The sequence below is a fragment of the Podarcis erhardii genome (assembly GCF_964252035.2).
Source record: "Podarcis erhardii genome assembly, chromosome: 6".
NCBI lineage: Eukaryota > Metazoa > Chordata > Lepidosauria > Squamata > Lacertidae > Podarcis > Podarcis erhardii.
The window spans coordinates 46,860,006-46,883,658 of NC_138510.1; the positions used below are offsets into that span (position 1 = coordinate 46,860,006).

The window sequence follows — 23,653 nt, forward strand, 5'->3', positions numbered from 1 at the left end:
GTGCAACAGAGATTGGGGGATGGGGGGCAAGTCCGCAGTGTACTCTGCCACTGATATGTGTAGGTGCTTTTTGCTTTCTTTTTTGTTTATTTATCTCGCTACAAGGGCCTGGCCGGTTTGCAATACAATCCTAGTATAGACGTCTACTCGGAAGCAAGCCCTCCTGAGCTCAAAAGCACTTTCTCCCAGGCAAGCGTATAAAAAGGAATGCAGCCTCTCGGGGCGCCATAAGCGACCCTCTCAAGATGGCGGCCGCGTCGGAGGCGGCCCTGACCTCCACATGATGGCAGCTGGAAGAGAGACGCCTGCTTGCCCCTACCAAGATGGCGGAAAGCCCTTCCTCGCCGGAGAAGGTATCACTTCCGGCTGGCGCTCCTCCGCTCCTCTCTGGCTATGGCCGCAGCGGGTCTGTCAGACGCACAGCTGCGGGCGGAGCTGCTGGCCCTCGGCTACCAGCCGGGGCCCATTACCGATTCCACCCGCAAGCTCTACGCCAAGAAACTCACCCGGCTGAGGGCCGAGGTGGCCGCTGGGCTGAGGAGCCGCGGCAGCGCCGCCCGGACACACCCTCAGGGCCCGAGCGGCCCCGCGAGGCCCAAGGCCGCGGCCGGGCCCAAGGCGGCTCCCCGGGGGCCCCGCGTCCCGGTTAGGAGGGAGGAGAGCGAGGAGGAGGAAGAGGAGGAGGAGGAGGAGGAGGAGGAAGAAGAAGGGAACGACTACGAGCCGCCTCACCGGGAGGCGGCGAGCGGGAGTCGAGGGCTGCTGCCTCAGAGCAATGACTGGCGGGCAGACAGCGGGCTCGCCGCCGCCCGGAGGCCCCAGTTGACGGCTCGGGAGGGAGCGACGCCGAGCAGCCGCTGGGAGGAGGGCAGTAGCGGGTTGGCTTCGAGGAGAGCCCGGCTGGAGGCGGGAGAAGGCTTCCAGGCCCCTTACCAAAGGGAGGCGGCGGCGGCGCCCAGGTTTACCTCCAGCCCTTCGTGGGGAGCAGCATCCCCAGGAGGTGGATTAGGGTTAAGTCCCAGCAAGTGGTGGGAAAACGAGCAGAGCGTGAGCCCCAGCCTTTCCTGGAAGCCCCCCGTAGTGGAGGGCAGTGCTGCAGGCTTCAGTAACAGGGCCCAGCTAGAGGCCGAAAGGGGGGTCACCCCAAGCTCCTTCAGTAACAGGGCCCACCTAGAGGCCGAAAGGAGGGTCACCCCAAGCTCCTATTTGGGGTCGCTGACCCAAAGGAGCGAAGAGGGGCTGACCTACAGGTCCCCGTGGAGGGCGCAGAAGGAGGTTGGGCTTGCGCCCAGGAGTTTGAAAACACCGCCATGGGGGGCAAGAGAGTTGAGTAGGGAGACACGCTGGGATGGGACGCGCCAGCATGTAGGCTTGAAACCCCAAGCTCAGGGCATAAGGAGGAAAGGCAGAGGCCTAGAATTTTATCTCTCCTGGTTCCTGTGGCTGGCAACCATAGGGCTGCTGGTCATTTTCCTGGGCATCCTTTGGGTGAAGATGATGGGACCTCCCCGACTGGAAGGGCCTGAGAATTGTACGTGTGCGGGATGTAACGCTGCTTATCCTCTTCAACCCCGCTTCCATCTCTTCTTCCTCTTATAGATAGTCTCATTTAGAGTTTTGTTGTTCCAGTCCCTTATCTTTTCAGCTTGTTGCTTACAGAAGCACAACTTGTAGAACTTTTTGTGGCGAAAGTTAGCATCCGTTCCTTCAAAAGCTCATAATCAATGTACAAAAATGACTGAGGCTGCATGCTCACTATGTCTTCAAAGCACATTTCCCCTCTCAATGAATTCTAGGCGCTGTAGTTTGTTAAGGGTTGCTAGGAATTGTAACTCGATGGGTTAACTGCAGTACCCAGAATCCTTTGAGGGAAAGAATGTAGTTGCAATGTGCTTTAAAGTTATAGTGTGTGCATAGCCTAAGGATGAATACCTTTTCAAATAACCATTACAGGAAGTTTGTCCTGGCCCATGTTGTCAAAAGAAAGCTTTATGATGTCTTTCAGACTGGCTGCCTAGCAACTACTGATCTTGAAATGTTTAATAGTTGCACACACCAAAGAGATTAAGCAGATGAAAGGGTTCTTTCTACCTTTTGAAAAGGATAGACTGAATTCTCCTGATGTATCAAATAATGATTCTCTTGTATGACTTTAGAATGACAAGTGGGAGGTGGACATGGTTGTTACTAATAGGATGTTTCCTTCACTGTCTTAGACTACCACTCCAAAAGTCCTAACAGTTACTTCAGTGACTACAAATTCATGATCAATTGGACAGTTTTTCTGGTCACTTTGTTTTTGCAAAGCATTGTGGGAAAATGTGTAAAAGACTCTTCCCACCCACTTGTATTTTAAAATCTGGTGAACTTTTATGTGGCAGTATGCCGGTATATTGGCTGTTACCCTTATGTTACAGGTTTATGATGAGGTAGTGGGATGTTCTTACTCATTCCAGAAATCAATCTAGCATCCTTTCACCAGCATTACAAAGTAACTTTTCCTACAGTATGATAGCAAAATACTGTCTCAGTCAAGCTTTGTCTGCACTATGTTTTAATCCATAAGTGTTCAAGAAGCTAAATCACATTTTCTGTCTGTAGTTATATTCAGAATCAAAACCCCAGATACTCTGCAAAGTAAACAAATGTGTTTATTTTGACATGAATGCAGAATAGTTATTTCTCTTGTCTTGTTACTATGTTATGTAAATCATTTCCTTTTGATGGGAAATCTGTGGGTGCTTAACTTTGCAGTAAGTCCCATTGAACAAAATGGGGCACTTCCAAGGAACATTATTAGGTTCGTATTGCAGGTTTAACAAAATAAAATGCTTAGAGAATAAATTTCAGAAGGGTAGCCATGTCCATGTTCTGTAACAAAACGAAGTGGGATTTAATCCGCAAAAGTTTATGCCACAATGAATCTGTTAGTTTTGAAGATGCTACAAGACTCGTTTTTTTAAATCCTTATTTCTTCTCGTTCACAGTTAACCTATTGTCCATGGATTGTGAAAGAACTAAAGAAGGCGTAAGTTTGAATCTTCTTACTATCTCCAATGTTAAATTTCGTTAATAACTACAATGTACTACTTACCTGTGACTGCTATCAGCCCCAGCCAGTTTGGCCAAAGGCTAGAGATGATGAGGAGTTTGGTCCAACAATATCTGGAGGGCCACAGGCAGTGCTTTTTTTCTGGGGGTGACGCAGAACCCTAAACATTTTGTGAGTCTAAGTTTGGCCTCATTGAGGGACAGTATTTCATTATGAGTAGGAAAATGAGAGTACCCCTAAACATTTTTTTTAGAAAAAAGCACTGGCCACAGGTCACTTAGTGTCTGTGTTGCTACCGAAGTAAGCCTCTGCTATTTTCCAAGAGAAATCTAATGATTTATTGATGTGCAATTAACAGACAGCTTGTTATAGATTAGTAATTCAGACCGTGTAAATCTAAGCTGCTGCAAATCTAAATCCTTCTTATCCTACAGAAATATTCGTTAGTCAGTTGTAACAAAAGTGAGACTGATTTGTGACAAGGATTTCATCTGTAAAGCTACTTTTCAATAACAAGCTTAATAGAGCTAAGAGCCTTTAATCTCTCCTGATGTGCACATGTAGTTGTAACTTTTTCTATAACATGTAGCTGAATAAGACAGACCTTGTTATACAATATAGTGCATATAATTAAAATGAAAGCCCTTGATTTGTTTTTTGTACATACGTAGATTTAAGGTTATTTATCATCAAACTTACTTAGAATATAAGAATTTGAGATCTGAGGGCTGTATAGTTTTTGTACCCCCCACCCCAGAATCCAGTGTTTTACAGTGCACATAATCCACAGGATGTGATGGATTTTATTCTGATAGTGACTGCAGTGAAGGGAACTGATATATATTGAGTCTACTCATTCTCCCCGTCGTCATACAAAATGATATACCTTAGCAATGACATTTGCAGAAAGAGAGAATTAAACTTCTGGCAAGAAATGAGGTCTTATGAGTCCATCCTTAGTTTTCAGTAGCTAAATTAGAGCGCATGAGAAATGTTCTATTTAATAGTTAGTTGTAATTTTTGTAGTTGGTTGAATTAAAGATCTGTTGAATAATTTTCTCTCTTAATTTTTCAGTACTGTCAGGAAAAACATGAAGAAATGGTAATGACCGTTCTGTATGAACTATACAATTATCTTGCAGTTCAAGCTGGTGAGTTCTTATTTATCTTTTTACTAATCACTTTGTTCAAAGAAAATAGGTGTACACTAGCTAGGTATTTTCAACCTTAATTTGAATTTAAAAGAGTGAGGACTGTTTTGTTTCCCTTCAAAGGCTGCCGAGGAATGTAGGAAAAACAGCCTTTCTACATCTGAGCTGCATTATTATTAAAACAATGACCCCCTAGTATGGCACTGATGTTTTCACATAGATAAAATTAGATTTAGGGTCATATTCAACTAATCCATTGTGGTAGTGTGAGACCATGAAAGGATTCCCACTAGTGCAATGGGAATTCCCTCCTTTCCTCCCCCTGCACATACGCTGTGCCATTCCCAAATCAGCTCTGGGAGGATGGGGGAAAGCACAGTACAGATTTGATGAGAAGAGAGGGGGACAAGGTTCCATCAAGTAAGGAAAATCCTTATGCTAACATATTCTTTGCGCTATGTCAAGCATTTCAGTTCTCAGGTGTGCTTTCCTGATGTGATGCCCACTCCATGTCCAAAATAAAGATGCAGTTCACAAGACCTTCAAGACCTTCTTCTAGCTTTCACAGATACACAGCGTAGTTTTAAAGGGCTGGCCAACACAATCCAACAATTTCCAGAACACTGTTACATTTAGCAGATGACTAATCAAAATATCCCAAGGGATATTGATACGCTTTTCCCTATGAAAGCCATGGTTGTGTGCTGATGGTGAGCTCATCCTTCACCCATCTCATTCTGGATATATGGAATGTTTCCAGGAATGAGTTCCCTGATCACAGCAATGTATATGCCCCCTTTCCACCAGGCTGGCCCATTTTATATCATTAAGCGTTACGTTTCTCTGTGTGTATCCCAGTCTGCATTGCAGAACTGAACTGTGTCTGGGAAAACCTTTGGAGGTCACTACTAGGCAGCCTTTCTTTAACGTCAACAAGGTCCTAGATGCAGTAGGCTGTAATCCTCTGCACACATTGGACACAGTGGGACTTTCAAATCAGAATGCAAAGGATTGCACTGTTAAATAACTTCTTGCATAGTTTTCAAGATCGTTTGTATCTTGAACATTATTTTTTTTTGCAGCTGTCAACACAACAGACATTTTAATAGCTGGCCAAAACTACTGTGTGGGCAGTGGATGGTAGGGGTTTTATGCCACTGTTTCATATAGTAGGCTTGTTTCCTGAATTTCAGTGGTTCTTAAGCTTTGTTGAAATTAATTTGTTTGTTCTTTGTACATCACATTTTCTTACCTTGTGGCCACTCTGCAGGGAAGGATACTTAAAAGTCTTTTGAACTAAAAATCAATGTCTGGTTATGTACTTTATAACCACAGTGCTGTACATTCACAGTGGGGGGCGGTGCATAAACTGCTTGCACTCCTGAAGAATTCGGCTGCTTTTCAGTTCAGATTTTGAAGTTTAAGTTTAAAATTGGGTTGTGTCATCAGCATGTGGTGGAAATATCAAAGTGTTCTTGATGGCTTCATGGCCTTGCAGATGAGAAACCAGCTTTCAAAAGAAAACTCGCACTGGACAACTGCTTAAGTGTCAGGCTGTATCTTAGAGTGTCCATTACGATAGGCAGCAATCCCGTCTCACTCCCCTCTTGTGTTTACTGTGAAAGTTATAGTATGCCACCCTTCTTCCAAAGATCACAGGGCAGTCACAACAAAATGGCAACAACAAAATGAGAAAACAAAATACATAATAAAAACAAGAACAAAGCATTAGCCCTCCTCCCACAAGCACATTTTAAGGGTCATAGAATGTTAATCAGCCAAAGGCCTGGTTATAGAGAAATGTTTTCGCCTGGCACATAAGATTTGTAATGAAGGCATCAGGTGAACCACAGAACATAACCTGACCAGTAGCTAAGTGGCAGGCCCACCCTAAAACTTTTTCAGCATTGGAAGCCGGTCAACGTGTAACATCCCTGATCCCATCCCAAATGTGAATCATCATGAAAGCATTTTTTTTAAGGGGCATGTGGGGGTGTCCTCAGACATGTTATAAATCTTTGTATAATTCAGTAAATTTTTCAGGCACTGTTTAATAGTATCCTATTAACCCAAAGCATTAGGCAAGGTACAGTTACACAAAGGAGGGACACATACACGCATTTCTTCAAAGGTAAGAGCTGCTCTCATGGAATAAATGTGAGGTTTGATTGCCTTATGCTAGCGTGTATACAGCACTGCAAATTTTATTAAGTCATAAAACTAAACCAGGTCTATATTCTGTAAAAACATTTTGGCTAGCATTAAAAGTGCTTTAAAAAGGAACTTAGCTCAGTGCTTCTGTACTATTTGGCAAGTTTCATGATTTCCATGTCAATAACATTTTCTGTCTCTCCCACCACCACCACCAGGCAACTTTGAGTGTGGAAACCCTGATAATCTAGAAAGTAAATGCATTCCAGTTAGTGTGGCAAAGGAATATATAGAGGTAAGCAAGGTCATGACATTTTTCTGTTATTGTATATATGTGTATCTGCTATTTAGTGCATTAAAACTACCTCTATTTTATTTTTTTCCCTTCAGTAATTCTGTTATTATTATTTTGGCTGTTACTTGGTTGGCATTTTTTTATTTTGGGTTGTTGCGTTGGAAAACCTAAATAATATGACTGCTGAGACTTGCTGTTTCTTTTTCCATTTGAGAAACCAAAATCTTCCAGCATTTTAAAGTCGTTGCTTACAAAGCAGTAGTAAACACATTGCTTTCCTCTTTTCTTTTTTGTACCTCTCTATAGAAAAGGATTGTTAGTATACTATAGTTATGCACACCTATGGAGTGTGTTCCTGCATCAAATATGATCATAAAATTATAGTCTTAGCTACTTGGAAAACTGAATAGAATCCTAACACTCATTTTAATGTATTTAAAGCGTTGCTAAACTAATTGTGCTGTAAATAGGAGACTACCTGGGTGGGTGCCCTATGTATATTTTCTCAAATTCCGTGGAAAAGCAGGTGGAATATAAATATAATAAATAATATGGAAAGAATGTATTTACAGAAAAGTCTCACTGCTAGTTGAATGCAGAATTTACATCTTGGGGCCCACTTCCTTGCAGAATGTGACTGCCTACAGTGCACAAAGGTTTGCGGATGCTTTGCAGCGGTTACTGGACAATCACAGAGACTCAGGCATATGGTAAGTTCATTGGAATGACCTGTGTTAAATTTATCTCCATATCTGTTCACTATCCCATGAGATTCAGTGGAGATGTGACTCAGGGAACCATAAGTGACTGTTTGAAAAACAAGCAGTGTAAGACTTTCCCTAGGAAGATCCCCAGGCTTCTAGAACCAGCTAACTACAAGTGTTCTTCTAAGCCTGGCACTGTAAGATGTTTTTATTTAGATTTGCATTTGATCTGCAGAATTTGATACCCACCAAGTTGCCCACCTGTGGTTTGGTAATTCACCCCCTTTTGCTTTCTGCCTGAGATTGCCAAAACATGGGTTGACGGGCATCTGGAAGGTCATAATTGCTAGCTGTGCAGCTCCATAACTCTCAAAGAAACGAAAGGCTGGATTTATAAAAGTGCAGTTGTACCAGGGCCCAATGCCTGCAAGGGGGCTTGGACTGAGCTTCCTTTCTCTCCTCCTCCTCCTCCTCCTCTTCAGTGTCCCCCTACATCTTATAAAGCAAGATGTGCAAACACCCTTTTAAGCAATTTCTGAGAGATAAGCCAGCCTGGCTACTCCCAATTTTCAGTGTTTGTAGTCCGTGAATAAAGTCAGAACTGTGATGAGTGAGTTATTTGGACAACATAGTACAGGAATCCCTGTAGTTCTAAAGAGCTGCTTTTCTCCTCTCCCTGTTAGAATGTGCTTTCCTTTCCTGCTTCTGTCCTTGGGATTTCTATAGTTTCTTTCCATTCCGTTTTGTTCCTTTTTAAATTAAAGAAAACTGATCTGCTCTCCACAATCCCCTACCCCCAGTGGCTATAGATAGTGTTCGAAACTCCTATTGTTCTAGGTGCATTTTGTGACAAGGAATTTCATTAGTGCAAGCAGTTTCTGAGCTCTGGGCACAGAACTGCACCTAAGATTTCAGATTAAAACTGCAGAGTGGAAGGAGGACTTTTTCTGCCTCCCCACTTCCAGCTACTCTGAAGGCTGGAGAAGAGACCCTTTAAAAAATATTAGGGGGTGAGCAGGGAAAGGACTAGACTATCTGAAAAATGAACATAATATTTTAGCAGCAGTTAATTAATTTACAGCTTTGTATTTTTGTTATTAAAAAGTGTGCCTAGACATAACCTAGGTTTAAGATGCCATTTAGCTCCTAGCTTTCATTTATCAGTTTCTAACACTGGAGATAGGTCTAAAATAACTCTTTAGGAATAAATCTATTGTGCACTCTAACCTGGGAGCAATCACAGCTGAACACAAGTGGAATTGTGCATCTAAAGCATCCAACCATCTGGCCAGGTTAGTATTGGTTGAAGCCTTGGAGGTATATTTAAGTGGGAGTGGGCAGAAAAATCTGGCCCTTTGGTAGTACAAAGGTGCATCGTTCTGGTTAAAGGAACCAAAAGTTGACACCTATGATAAAAACACCCAGTCCCCTTTTGTAGCCATTTAATGCCTCCTCCTGTATCTCCACAACAGGCATGCGAAACAGGTTTCACTGACTGACCCAGGTTAGGAAGTGAGCAAAACCAATGAGATTTGAGTATAAAATATGAAAACGCGTGTCTATTCATTTTGTTGGTTGTCAAAATTTTCGTGTTTTGCTGAGAGCTGTAAAACTGCACATGCTCAGAGTATTTATTTCATAGTCCATGAAAGTAATAATAAATTTGTGAGTCTTTAAGAAATATCTTGACATATTTTCTGGTACTCTATTTCATGCATTCCTTTTGGGAGGAGTGGGGGGGGGCTGTTTGGTGAACTTCACCAGCCCTCCAACTGCCTTAATGTGGCCTTGATGATCTGTTCAGGCCTGACTTGTAATGCTTGGCTATTACACTTTATTTCTTTTTTATTTGTGGAAAGTAGTGTGGTGTAATGAAGGGGACTTCCTGGTTCAAATCTCACATCTCCTTAGGACAGTTGCTCTCACATTCATACCTGTAATATGGAGATGATAACAGCCTACCCTACAGGGGGAAGGTAGGGGAAGTCCCACTGCACACTCAGAAATCCTTGTGCTGACAGGACGCTTATTTAGCACTGCTCTGGATATAACTCAGTACATAGACTGGCTGTCATTTCTCAATCTGAAACCTCATTGGATTATATGAGGTAAGCAGTATTTTGGCACATCATAACTGAGAAACCTGAGACTCTCTCCCTGCTAATACCAGGGAGTTGTTTGAAAACCAGCAGTTCAGAATGCAGTGATCTCTCAGTTATAGAACAAGGGTACACTGTGCCATTTCTGGTCTTTCAGGTGGACTGTAAAACTGATTCCAGTCCTCTGAAATTTATTAATTTTATTTTGTTTTACGAGATTGATACTGAATACCATGTACTTTATGCAGGTGGTTGAAATATGAACTTGGTTGTGCTGGCCTAGCTTTCCTGTGGTTTAAATTCAGGAGATGCACGGAGCATTTGTTCTCGTTCTCTTGTGCTCGAAGTAAATGTAGTTATATTAAAGGGAAGTTTTATGCTCTTTAAGGCATCTATAACACACAAAATTTGGATAATCTTGGTCACATCTTCAGAGTAGCTAACTTGCTCACTGGCATAAAGGGCAATATCCTTGCTGTCTTCAGTTGGTTCTGGAAGAACAGAATAAGCTTTTTTCCAGCAGATGAGTTTGTTTATTTGTAAATGGTGGCTGCAGACTGTGTCTGGAGAGCAAACATCACCCTGTGCAAATCATTTCAGCTCTTTGAAAAATCATGCCATCTCTCTGAGTGCCTATTATATATTTATAAGGACTTCCTTGCCTGTCTCGTCCCGATATTATAGATTACTCTCTTGAACTGTGAGGGAGATATCAAGAGCCACTTGCTGCTGGCAGGGAGCCCATATAAATATATTTTCAAACTCTCTAATACAGATGTGCTATTTGAAAACACAATTATTTTGGTGAGCAGGAAAGGATGGATAATAGCAATTTGAAATGCATTCCTTTGCAGTTACCAGGGATTCACGCCAGCTAGTGTGCTAAGATTATTCCATCTCCACTCATCTTAGTTATTTCTGTATGGTGTAGAATTCTTTATTTGAGACTCTCCATTTGAAGTCCTGTCTACAAAAGTTACTGTTGAAATTCCCATAGGCCTCAAATGACTTACTGTTTCTCATGGAGCTTGTAGTCATGTCTCAGTTCAGTTTTTTGGGGTAGGGTTAGCCTGTTAGGACCCTGTTTTCACAACAGATTTTAAATCTGTTAAGCCACTGTGGCTTCAGTCTAACCAAAGATATTGAGAAAGATTGTTTTAAATTAGCCCTTTCAGCCTTTCACAGAAGTCCCAGCACACTTATAAGCGTGATGTAATGATTAGAGTGTTAGGCTCAGACTTGGGGTACCAGGGTTCAAATCACCAATAGGCCGTGAAACTTGCTGGGTGACCTTGGGCTGGTCACTGCTTCTCAGCCTCACAGAGTTGTTGTGAGGATGAAATGGGTAGGGGGAGAATCATGTATTCTATCTTGAGTTCCTTGGAGGAAAGGATATAAAAATATATAAAAATGGATATAAAAATAATAAGAAAATAAATAAATAACTATAATTCCTCGAGTTTGTTGGGGGAAGCCATTGTTGTTAAAATGATATCAGATTCAATCTTTTATCAAGGTAAAATGATAGAAGAGTAAAACAATTTGCCTCTATATGTATTCTTTTTGAAGCCAGTGAGATTAGTGCACAAATTTGCATAGAATGCCAGGTACCAGATTTTAATTATTTTAGTATGGAATACAGTTCTACGTAATGTTTTGAAGGTGATCCCAAAAGTACAGTCTTGCTGTGTTTTCATGTAAGTTGGTAGATGCCAATGCCTCAGTTCAGTAGTGTTTATTAGATTTCAGACATAATTTTGAGGCCTTCTTAACTCTCTCACTGCTGCAGAATAATTCAACAAGCCCGAGGCTGTGAGCAACAATAAAATACTCTCCTCCCCTAATCTCATTATCTAAAACACTGCTGTAACCTAATGTTCGAAAACGTGTTCCATTTTTCCATTCTTTGTATAGGAAGACTCCATACTGCTAAACACTGTTCCCTTAGGGACATGCTTAGAATTGCTGGTGGGATGGAATTCAGTGCTTTCTAATTAAGATTTTCTTCACTGTTACAAGTCATAGCCTGGAAGCATAAAATACACTCCCCAGTTTTGTATTCACCATAATTAAGAGTTTCATCAACACTTGAGCAAATGGATCCTGTTCTGGCAGCTCAATATGAAACTCAGTAAGAATGTACAGCATACTAAAGACCTGTTGCAGGCTTTCCAACAAATGTTGTGCGAACTTATTTGAAAATGTTCTGTTAAGAGCAGAACCAAATAAGACAGCTGTGCTTGGGAACGCTGCTGCATATTTTAAGATCTTTCAGAAACTTGGGATCCAAATAATCCATGGGGATGGGAAAAAATTTGAGTGTGATGCAGATTGGTCAGGAGCTTATGTGCACTGTTCAGCAGTGTTTCTTAGACAACTGATTTGGACTATCTGTATGATGAGCTATTAATTGCAACCCTGGTGTGACATCACTTAGCTGCCAAAAATGTGATCACCTGGATTTTTTTTATATACACTGATTGAAAAGGCCTGGAGACTGGGAATTCTACAGCAGGGCTCTTCCAGATTTCCTTTAGTGAGCCTGCAGAGACTAGAGTCAAAGTGCGGTAATTGCTGTACTACTTCCATGTTTCTGTTTTGCGGTAATTCCTTTATCTGCCTTCAACTTCTGAGAGAGGTTTTCACAGGCATTTTACCAGCATGTACTAGGGATGGCCAATATCAGCTTTTCAACATTCCAGTGTATCACCAGCCAAACACTGTGGTTTGGCAATATATCACAGTGTTGAAAAAACAAGATGCATTGGTCTCTGCATTCGAGACACCAGGTGAAACTGCCCCAGCTCTCACCTCGAGTTGCACCCAGGCTCACAGGGTGGGACAATTCAGCTTGTTTGTGCCACTCAGCTGGGAGGCTAAAAGGTCCCCCTCCCAGCTGAGACAGACCCAGTGCTCTTGCCACTCGTACACAAGCAACAGAAGCATCAGGGCTGCTTTGCGTAGCTCAGCTGGGGGGAGGGAACGTCACCTCCCCCAGCTGAGATTGCCCCATGCTCTTGCACAGGCAAAGCGTTGGGGCTCCTTTAACTGTTCACTACAGAGAACGGCAAACACACTCCCCTCAGCTGAACAGCTTCACAGAACCCCCACCCTGTTGCAGGCTTGTGTGAGCCAGGGCTGGGCTAGGGGCTCCTTTAACTGCGGCAAGGGCAGCTGCACACTCCTCAGTCGAACAGTTTAAAGATGCAGAGGGAGGAACAAGCTGTATCGGGGCCTGGCTGCAGAGTAGAATGGCAGTTTAACTCAGTGATATATCATTGGGGAAACCACCACCGCTCCTGAGTCCCTCTGCTAGTGGATGCTGCTAGCAGAGGGACTCAGGAGCGGTGGCGGTTTCACCAGTGATATACCGCTGAGTGAAACTGATGTCATGGTCTTCTCCTCATACCGGTCCTGGGTGATAAATTGATATATCTCCCAGGCCTAGCATGTACAGACTCTTAAATTCTATATTCACACATTCTGCTGTCATGCAAGTCCATTTACTCAACTGCATGGTTTGAAAGCACTCCATGCCCAGTTACCAAATATCCTGAGTCAATCATCTCTTGCATTGAGACTCTCTTATCACTGTTTACTCTGCTGGGTCCATGGGAAGCCAAGTTCCTGTAAAGCCCCTCTGGTATCTGAGGAAGTATGCATTCACACGAAACCTCATACCAATAACTCAGTGTTTCCCAACCTTGTGCCTCCAGCTGTTTTTGAACTACAACTCCCATCATCCCTGACTAGCAAGACCAGTGGCAAGGGATGATGGGAATTGTAGTCCAAAAACAGCTGGCGGCACAAGGTTGGGAAACACTGCAATAACTAACTTAGTTGGTCTCTAAGGTGCTACTGGAAAGAATTGTTTTGTTTTGTTTTGTTTTGTTTTGTTTTGTTTTGTTTTGTTTTGTTTTGTTTTGTTTTGTTTTGTTTTGTTTTGTTTTGTTTCGTTTCTCCTCTGGCACAGTTAGCCAAACTATCTTTTTGTGGGAATTAGGAGCTGGAATTATCCTAGTGGCCATTTCCAGTGTTTTCTCATTTTGCAGGATGAGGTTTTTCCTTATTGCAGATTTTGCACAGAATAAATTTGGTGTGCATATAATTATAGGCTTTCCCCTCGTCCTTTTCCAAAGATGCACCAACATTTAATGTCGGTGAACTTAACATTTTTCCCAACAAAATTAACTGCTGGAATTTGTTTCAAGGAAAGTAGACTCAGCATGCATACTTTTCACTTGATCTCTGTGCAGTCACTGGAGGAGGGAATCCAGTTTAAAAGTTTAATCTCCTGTATACTGTACTAAGAGGTGCTGTCAGAAGAAACAAAAATACTATAGAAGAGGACTACCTTGCTAGTGTGATATCTTTGTTTGCTCTCCTCTCATATCCTCCTCAATCTGCTGTTAATGAGCCACTGCTGGAATATTCTGAGAAGGTTGGGAGCAAGAAACTAAGGATTGTGATGGAGAGGATAGCATGTTTATAATAAATATGGACCATCAACTTCTTTGCATTGTTCAGTCAAGGAATCTTTCTGCTTCATCCTTTCAGGTTACAAGGCGATGAGAGTTCCGACACAGTTACCGCAGTGAGCCAAGTGGTTTGTCTCGAATCCACCCGTCCCCGAATGGGCTTAGGCTGCCGTTTCCGCCGGGCACTGAATACAGCAATTACTAACCTATTTATATTCTTTTGGAGTAAGTTTTCCCCTACTTTATCTGTGACAGCCAAGATCTCCCAACAGTCTTGTACAGTGTGAGATTCTGGAAGGTTGAGGGAATAATGAATGAAATTGCTGAATATTTAATCTTGGGCCTAACAGCAAGAAGCAGTCTTGAGACTGGCTCATGCACTGTGGGTGTTTGCCATTTCATGAAAATCATCCCGTGGAGGTCTCTCTGTGTGCACCACAACTTCATTCATTTGTGCTCTGGCATTTACCCCAATGAATTCTGCCCTCCTCCTCACAAGGCACTATTAATACCCTGCTTCCTTAACAGTCGCAGTATTATTCTTAGTCATGCATTGCTGACTAAGCACAGATCACGCACACACATTAGGTGAGATCCAAAGTAGTGTGGTTAGGCATACATTCGTGCAGCAGGGTTTCTGCTTCCTCTCTTTCTCCTGCAGCCATCTGTTCTCCCCCTCAAACCTCCAGAAGGTTGCCCCCCCAAAGGAAATTTTGGGAGCTGCATGAAGAAGAAGCAAAACCTAGAACCCCACTGTGCAAGAGGATTTTCGTTGCACAGATGGACAGACCTCATTGGGTGTCTCCTGTTGTAGGGGGAATTCCCTGCAAAGAATGTGCATGTGAATGATATAAATGGGAACAGGATTTAAGAGGAAAATACCAGTAGTCAGCCTTTACGCAGCTAGTGTGTTATAGTGGATGTTGTTTGGATTTAGACTTGGGAAGGGGAGACAAGGTTTCAAATTCCCACTCAGTCATAAAGTTTGCTTGGGCCAGTCACTATGAATTGTCAGGATAAAATGGGATAGCTCTGAATTTCTTTGCTGAAAAAGTGAAATACTGTGATGATCTGCCAAGCTGGTGAAAACAACGTGTTATTTTGCCATATTTGTAGCTCAATCCTTCACTGAAGTCTTAATAGTAATTTAACTTTGTTTGCCGAAGCATAGAGATACCCCGGGAACTAGCAAAGCTAGTCTGATTGTATTTTGTTTTTAATCTACAAAGATTGCAAATGGTGTTCAGGCTTTATTGGGTCTCCAAGTGAAGAAAGTCTCATAGCTGTGTAGCACCTTGCAACAAACACGTCTCTACATAATGGCTATATGCTGGGTGCATGGATGGGATCTTAAGGATTGCAATGAAATATTTCAGGCTAGCTCATGTGTATTCGGAAGATTTCATCTCTGTGCTTCCTTCCTCACAGGTTTAGCTTTCCTTTGGGGGATTCTGATTCTTCTAAAGTATTACTGGCGGAAAAGGGAAGAAGAGGAACGGGACATGTATAAAATGGTGCAGAAAATCATAGGTAGCATTCACCTGCTAGTCAAATTATAGGTAAAATTCTCTCAATTTCATCAGTTTGCTTGTTTGCCTGACTGCATGCATTGTTCTCTCAACAGCTGCCGTCCAAGGTCACTACAAAGAATGGGAGCAGAATCTGGAACGGTACCCATATGTAGGCATCCTTCACATCAGAGACACACTCATCCCACCACAAGACAGGTGAGTTTTTCTTTGACTTTATTAATGGTCCTGATTAAGTTACCGTGTAGATGTGGGATCATTCTTCCAAAACGGTGGCCAACCAGTTGTCCCTGAGAAGCAGGCTGAGGAAGCAAGTATCCCCTCATATTTGTCACCAATATTTGGAATGCCTAAGAACTATTTTCCTCCAAATATAGATAATAGCCACTGATAGGACTAGTCCTTCAGGGATGTGCCTGATCATTTCAAGCCATCTACGCTCGGGAACACGATAACCTGCAGCAATGAGTTCTATAAGTTGATTGTTCATGAGTCAAATGAATATTTCCTTCTGCTTGGCCTGACGCTTTTGCAGATGATGTCTTTTGAGTTCCAGTATTTAGAGAGAGAGAGAGAGATGGACAATGACGTGGAAAGTTGGAAAGGGGCCTTTTTCCCCCTTTTGTACCTTCAAATGTTGGCTGCTACAGAAATGATCCTTGGTTGATCGTGCTCTAAGCATTAGATTAAACCACCATTTTCCTGCATTGCACAAATGCTCAGCTTTGGTTACAGTGCTCTTTTTTTATCCCCAGGAAAAAAATGAAGCGGGTTTGGGACCGAGCAGTGGACTTCCTCGCTTCAAATGAGTCACGTATTCAGACCGAGTCGCACAGGGTGGCAGGAGAGGATATGCTGGTGTGGCGTTGGACGCAGCCTTCTTACCTCTCTGATTCAGATCATTAGCTCTGACCAGAGGCCAAGCCATTGGTTTAACACTGTGCAGGGCAATGTGCCCTCTTCTAGCTAGGGAATGTCCTGTTGCCCATACTCAGGTGAACCCCTGATACTACTGTACATGTGTGTGAGAGCTGTAGAATGACTCCTTGGGGGTGATCATTTTCTGTAAGGAATATAAATGTTGAAATGCAGGTGCACACCAAAGTTACTCTCATGGCATATATTTGGCTTCCATAACGTGTCAATTAAAAAAGAAGAAACAGGATTCCTTGCCCTAATTGAAAGATGCCATTGATAGTTTTGCTTTGGTATTAGGGAAGCCTGTATCTGACCATCTACTCAGAATGTCGGTGCTAAGACCACTAAAAGATGCTTTGTAAAGGTGTTCATTACAGAAGCACTGTGTATAAGAGTGGACAGCAAATATGCAAGGCATATTTGTTCTTAGAAACTGATCAGGAATAATCTACTGGCATTGTTTATTGGGTGATGGGTGGGACTGAGAGGGCCAGGTCTTGAACCTTTGGAGGCAAGGTGGGAGGGGCTTAAAGCTTTTTTCCTTAGGCAGTGGTAGGTGAGCACATTTTCTTACGAGAGCGGTAGAAAGCATTCAGTCTTAAAATGGCTTGGTGGGGAGCACCAGAAAGCAACAGCTGTGCTTTTGGGTCGTGTGCCATACTAGAGAGCAGATGGGGCACCAACAGTCTTTGGTACAGAATCAACTCCTCACAAATCAAGTGTTTACAGGATTGCCCAAGGAGTGGAAATCTTTTATTCAGCCAATATAGTAACATGTTTTGCGCATATAGCACCTTAGTTGGTCCAAGTTCATGCTGGTTTGTTTGTGAGGGGGAGAAACGCACCAAAATTGCCATGCACCTCTTCAGTGACGTCATAAAGTCCGAGGCTTTGGCATGATGGCACGTCATTCCATTATTGGTTCAGGGCATCCACTTAACTCATCATGAACTTCACCTCTGTCCGGTGGATATAGCAAGTGGCATATGAACTTGGAATAAAGTGTGCACATTTGAGCCTCTCTAAGTAAAATGAGCTGAGCCTTTATGGTACCTTTTATGACATGTTTTGTTTCAGCTGACATATTTATTTGCAAGTGGGTGGTAGCCTGAACTTGGAAGTTTGCCCTTTTACTCCCCCTGCTGGCAGAGCTGAAAAACTGACGGATTGGAGTTTTCACCTAGGTGCCCTTCGAGGCTGTTTTAGCAGCATGCAGCAATTCATTATGTGCCTCCTGCTGATTCATCAGTGCTGAAATCAGTGCAAAGAAAAGCAGCCTCCAAAAACAAAGCACCAGGAGGTCTTATTGGTTAAGTAGAAGAAAATCTTGCATTCATTTGAATTTTATCCCCACATGTTGCCATCTGTAGCGTAGGCGGTGTCTTAGAGCAAAAGAAGAGATGTAACAGATGTCTCCGTGACATTAGCCATCCTTTTTTTTTTTTACACACAAACACTCCCCTTATACTGTTGAAGCAGATAATCAAATTATTGCTTTTAATGTATTCTTAATTTCTGCTGATGTTTGCAAAAAATTCCACAGTGCCTGCATTCTTAGGGCTTTAAAAGAAACATTTGTGGGTATTTTTTACCATCAGACTCTCAAGAGGAAATGCCAAACAATATTATGTACAGTTGACTAAGCTGTTCATTTATTTTTATGTAGATGGGCTGGTGCTATTTATTATACATTTTGTCTCTGTCCATTTTATCTTGCAAAATAAAAATTTGCTACAAATGGGACTGACTGGTATTGGTAACAAGTACCATCTCCTGACAAGGCAGATGCAGGCAGTTTGATTCCCTGGATATTTAATGGTGAAAGCACTCCTGAACTGAACTTCATCATATTGGGTTGCAATGAGTTATAGACAGCACTGGACAAGCACAATGGTACTTGTAAAAACTAAGGCCTTAGGGTGAGGTCCCATCATCCCTGACCATTGGCCATGCTGGCTAGGGCTGATGAGAGCCTGATTCCAACAACATCTGAAGGGTACTACACTGGCCTGCAAATAACCAAAGCTAAACTCCAGCCTTCAGAAACAATTCACAAACATCCACAATGTCTTGAGAATTTTAAAAGTTGAAGGGAAATGATAGGTTTTCATAATGGATTTGGAAGAAAGATCATCCTGCTTTTGCCCCTGGTAAACACTTGTTAAGCCTGTTTGACCAAGAAGTGATAGTGGGATAAAAATCTCTCAAACTGCTTCAAACTCTTAAGACTTTCACCTGGTTTCCCGCAACACCCTAACTCACTAAGCTGGGCTTTAGCTTAGTGAGAGAGCATGTGAACATGCTGGCTTCTGGGGAGGAACTTGCAGCCACTTTGCTCTTTTTTGGTCCTCCTAGCTAAGGTTTGGCTTAGCGTGCCAACCAGACAAGTTTGTTGTTAGGTTTACGACTTATCTGGAAAATATTTGTGACGAACAGACAACGCTAGTTGGATTTAAAGAGGCTTTGTGATGAGAAAGGGTATTGTAAAGGGAAAAGGAGTTGTAAAGATTTATAAACTGGCAATATAATTATAAAGGAAATGCGGAACAAATATAAAAGTATGAGGATTGTGGGGGGAGCCGGTGGAAGTCAAAAAATTGTAATTTGTTGAATATGATTGTGTTTAAATAATCTGTAAAAGAAAATCTTTCTTAAAAAAAAAAAAAAGTTTGTTGTGAAGCACTCTCTTCACTAGCCACAAGCTGTAACAGAGATTCTCATTTACAGTTCATGGTTAGTCAAGAGAGAGCTTTAACCATAAGTATCAGGTTGGATGGCACACCATCATCATCGTCATGAATTTTTTGTATGTCAGGTTTCCATGGTAGAACCATGCTCAAAGTAGCTCAGGACAACATACAGAATAAAATATAACCACAATTAAATAATTCATCAACAGTTACAATAACACAATTTAAACAAAACATCACATAATCACTAGGGCAAACAAACATCTCGTTAATAAATGCTGAAACAATGCCTAACAATAAAATACAAAACATCGAAATAGCACCAAGCCCTGGCCTTGCTTAGTGCAGCTGCAAAAAATGACGAGGAGCTAAATGGATGCAAGCTTCTACCCAGGGGCCCTTACATCTCACAGTCATGTTTGGCTTAGGGGTCTTATGCAAACAAGGCCATGCTTCGTTTCCAGCTTAAAAGACCTGGTTTTCAGAATGTACTGAAATAACTTGTAAGACAAAATGGACCCCTTGCAAAATGAAAATGCAAGCAATGAACTTTGCCCTGAAAGACTAACTTATAAACAAAGCTGGGGATCTGAACCCAAGGCCAAGTCTAATTCCTTCATTCTACAGAAAATGTCACCTAAGCCACTAGTGAGGGGCTCAAAGAGAAAACAAAAACAATGCAGCCAGCACTGAGTTTTTCTTTTTGTCCTCCTTCGCCATTAATGAAATATTGGGGTAGCCCCTGCTTCTACATCACCCCATCCTGATCTGTGATGTAGCAGACAAAGTTTTACAGATCTTAGTTTAAAATGGTTTGTGCTTCAAAGGTACTGTCTGCAGCTGCTCTGTTGAAAGTTATTTCAGGGTGTTGGATGCATGCCCTGTTTTTATGCCTTTCTAAAAGTACTGAGCTGCTGATGTGCTTTGTGTATTTTTTTCCCTGTGGCAAAGGCAGGCACATGTATTAGCCTGTTCATCCAAATGCACCTTTTCAGCAAGAGTTGCCTTGTGTTGGGGCAGTTTCGAGTTTCCATTGACTGTTTTCTTCTGTCATTGTGACACACGCTAGGGAGACTATTTATAAATCTCAGAAATCTGGGTTGATAATGCCATTGCGTCCTCTTACTGTCAAAAAGAAAGAAAAAATATGCACCAACTAAGTATCTAAAATAAAATTTGCCCTTTATCTTTTTTATTTTCCATTTCCATTAAAGGCTTTTCATATTAAATGTTTTGTCTCCCACTGACATGACAGCTGATGCTGTTTTCTATTTATGGGAGCCTAGTTTGGGAACAGTGCCAGTTCTACTGGGAAAATCAGCATGAAGTAAATAATAAAAAGGAACAGGCGGTGAAATGTGCCCAAAGCATCTCATTTCCCAAAGGCCTGGACTGTAACCTTCAAACACTTAGGCCAAATTAGATGGTACGCAAAATGCATAAATGGACTTTACATTTTTACACTTTTGCTTTATATAATGGGGCAGGGGGAGTCAGAACCATGACATCCAAAGGGGAATATTCACTTGCTTGCTGTCTAGTAGCCATCAGCAGTGGTATCTTCTATGACTTTGTCTAATCTTTTAAAGCCTTCCAAGGTGGAAACTCACCATATCTTGTTGGGAGTGAAGTGCATAGTTTATGTTCTGTGTGCAGAAGGTAAAGGGACCCCTGACCATAGGTCCAGTCGCGGACAACTCTGTGGTGGTGGTGCTCATCTCGCTTTATTGGCCGAGGGAGCCGTCGTACAGCTTCCGGATCATGTGGCCAGCATGACTAAGCCACTTCTGGCGAACCAGAGCAATGCATGGAAACGCCGTTTACCTTCCCACCAGAGCGGTACCTATTTATCTACTGGCACTTTGGCGTGCTTTTGAACTGCTAGGTGTGCAGAAGGTACCTTCCAGCAAAAGGTCAAACAAGCAGAGTGAGCTTAAGGTTTGTCCCCTGAATGGCAATGGTAGGTCCATTGTTCCCTTTCAGAGAATCAGTCTTCAGTGTGATGGCTGTGCATTTATTGCATGGGATGCAGCTCTCTCCCACTGGTAGTCCTTTTAATCTGGGGATAGCTCACATTCTCCCACTGCCATTTTATTGTTAGGAAATGCTGTTCTTTCCTCTGGAACGTCTCCATTGTTGCAAGTGCATATGTTTTCTGCTATTATAGGCATGTATTGGGTAGTGCTTTCGAACTGCTAGGTTGGTAGGAGCTGTCAGCATCGCCCTTGAGCCAGTGCCACTAACTGGACTCATCCACTTCAACCCCGACTGGGCTAGGCGAGCTGGGTAGCACTTCCAGAGACCACCTTCTGCATAGGAATAGGTCAAAGTGCTGTGGACTCACAGCTTAGTGTTGTGAGCACCGGATTCACTCCCACAAGAAGACAGTCGTCGCACAGCAGAGTATAGCAGAGCATAAACGACTTACAGAGAGCAGCTCTGTAGAATATCTTCTTTATTCTATCTACAACTATTATACAACTATATACAGAGCTAAATGAGGTCTAAGCAAAATATGAATGCTGAACTGCACTGAGTGTCTGCAGCTGCTCTTAGCAGCAACCTTATCTATACACACGATCTCTAACACTCAGTCTCTCTCTCTCCGACACACTGACTGACTCTTTGATGTGGTGCTGGAGCGGAATAAGTAGAGAGCAGAAACCGCCCCCTCCTCTCTGGAGAATCAGCAGACTCATCAGCAGATTCTTGGATATGGGAAGGGTGAAATCTCCTCAGGAGCTGGGACCAAGCAACAGGAGCTCACCCCATCACGGGGATTCGAACCACCAACCTTCCGATCAGCAAGCCCTAGGCTCAGTGGTTTAGACCACAGCGCCACCCACATCCCTATCATACACATACACAAATATAAATAATCTGGAAAGGCTATCATTCAGGGCATTGACCATTGGAGTTTTTGGGTAGATATGATAACTCAGCCAATTTTTAAAATTAGTGTTAGATCATAAAGACAACCCTTGTTCTCTACAGCTGTAGATAAGTCCATTTTAAAATGGCAATGTCCCCCCCCCCCCGCCAGCCTTTTGTCTTGAGTTTTCTTCCTGAACTCCAGTGGTATGGGGGTTTGTCTGCTCCTTTATAGATTTTTTTAAAGTTGTTTTAAGAGAACTGGAGAATTTGCACAGCAGAATATACAGTTGTACAAAGAACCTCAAAGACGTACGTTTATATTACAAACCTAGCTAGCTGATCCTTTTAATTGGCAGCAGGCTTAGCAGTTCTACAAGGTTTATTCCCCCCCCCCCCCATAACAAACTGGTAGGGAGGCAAAGCAAACCTACTGCAATAAAAGAACACAAACCTATTAACACAAATTCTAAAACCCCGTCCACAATCCCAAAGCAAGCAAAATATAGCTATAGGCTTTGGTGCTTTGTCAGCACTGAAGGACTTGCTTGCCGTTCAGTGTTTGATCAGACAAGAGGGAGCAGATGCCCCACGTTTCCGTCACTGAAGAGGAGCTTCTTCATGCGCTTCTTACTGGAGCTACTGCCGTCCTTCCACTTGCTTCTGCCAAGGCTGGTGACAATTATTCTTCCTGATCAAAAATTGAGGCTATTCCTCAAACCTCTTGAGTGATGCTGGAAACCAAGCTTCAGACTCTGCACAGGAGAGATAAAAAGACTCAGCGTCAACACCAACACCAAGGATTTCCACACATAATGAATCACCGCCCTGTGTGTACAATCAAAACTCATTCATTCTGGTGGGCAGAAGGTGGCTTGTTAGATATTAGAAGCAACGTTGCCCATGGTGAACATTCATCCCACACTTTTCTCTGTTTGCAGGGAAGGTTTTTCCAGGTGGTGTATACATCACAAGACAGGATACCCCTATTGTATCACTTTCCATACTCCTTAAAAAGATTGTCTCTGCTCTCTAGGCAAAAAAAATTACTGTCATCCTTGGACCTGTGGCATTTTTTTCATATGGTTGCATATAGTTAACCCTAACAGAACTGTCTTACTGTGTGAGCAATGCTCATCCTATAAATGCTCAAGCTGTAACGGTTAAAAGCCCAAGCCAAGCCTCAGTAAGTTTTCTACAAGCTTCTAGTTAAATTTGCAGACTAATAATTTTTGCTCCTTGCACATACAGGAACATAGGTCTCTGCTGTCGTGTCTGAGAATAGCTCATGGGTCAATCATAGAATATTTGCAGCTGCTCTGAAGGAAATGAATGGATCTTTGGGTATGGAAGGGAAATTCTCTACACAAAAGAGAAAAACTGGCTAGGACTCCAAGCAGTAGGTCAGCATGTTGGGTGCAAAAATAATATTTTAGTTCCGTTAGCTGGCAGATCTTCATGGAGAGGCTACTACATGTGTGCATAGATGCATTAAGCAGCACTGGACATGGCAGCATACAGTAGCAACATACAAAACAGGTGTTAGGTAAATCATGCTAGGAGTCTACACATGAATTTGAGCCTTAAGTCACTTTCCCTAGTAAATTATTGCCATTGCACAAGGCCACGTGTCAGTCTCATTTCACTTGCCTAGCCATGAGGAGGACCTGACTATACAATTACACAGGCTTGGCAGCTCACTGGCAGCCAACACC

The 23,653-nt window shown here is 42.6% G+C and overlaps 1 protein-coding gene across 1 annotated transcript; it reads left to right on the forward strand.

Annotated features, from left to right (window-relative positions):
* Window positions 1–366: 366 nt before the first annotated feature.
* On the forward strand, window positions 367–18,120 carry LEMD2 (LEM domain nuclear envelope protein 2). Its single transcript, XM_081866820.1, has 9 exons — window positions 367–1,531; window positions 2,988–3,028; window positions 4,128–4,203; window positions 6,573–6,649; window positions 7,280–7,359; window positions 14,010–14,155; window positions 15,359–15,460; window positions 15,555–15,657; window positions 16,215–18,120. The coding sequence occupies exons 1-9, from the start codon at window positions 394–396 to the stop codon at window positions 16,363–16,365; spliced, it is 1,914 nt and encodes a 637-aa protein (XP_081722946.1). The 5' UTR covers window positions 367–393; the 3' UTR covers window positions 16,366–18,120.
* Window positions 18,121–23,653: the final 5,533 nt, after the last annotated feature.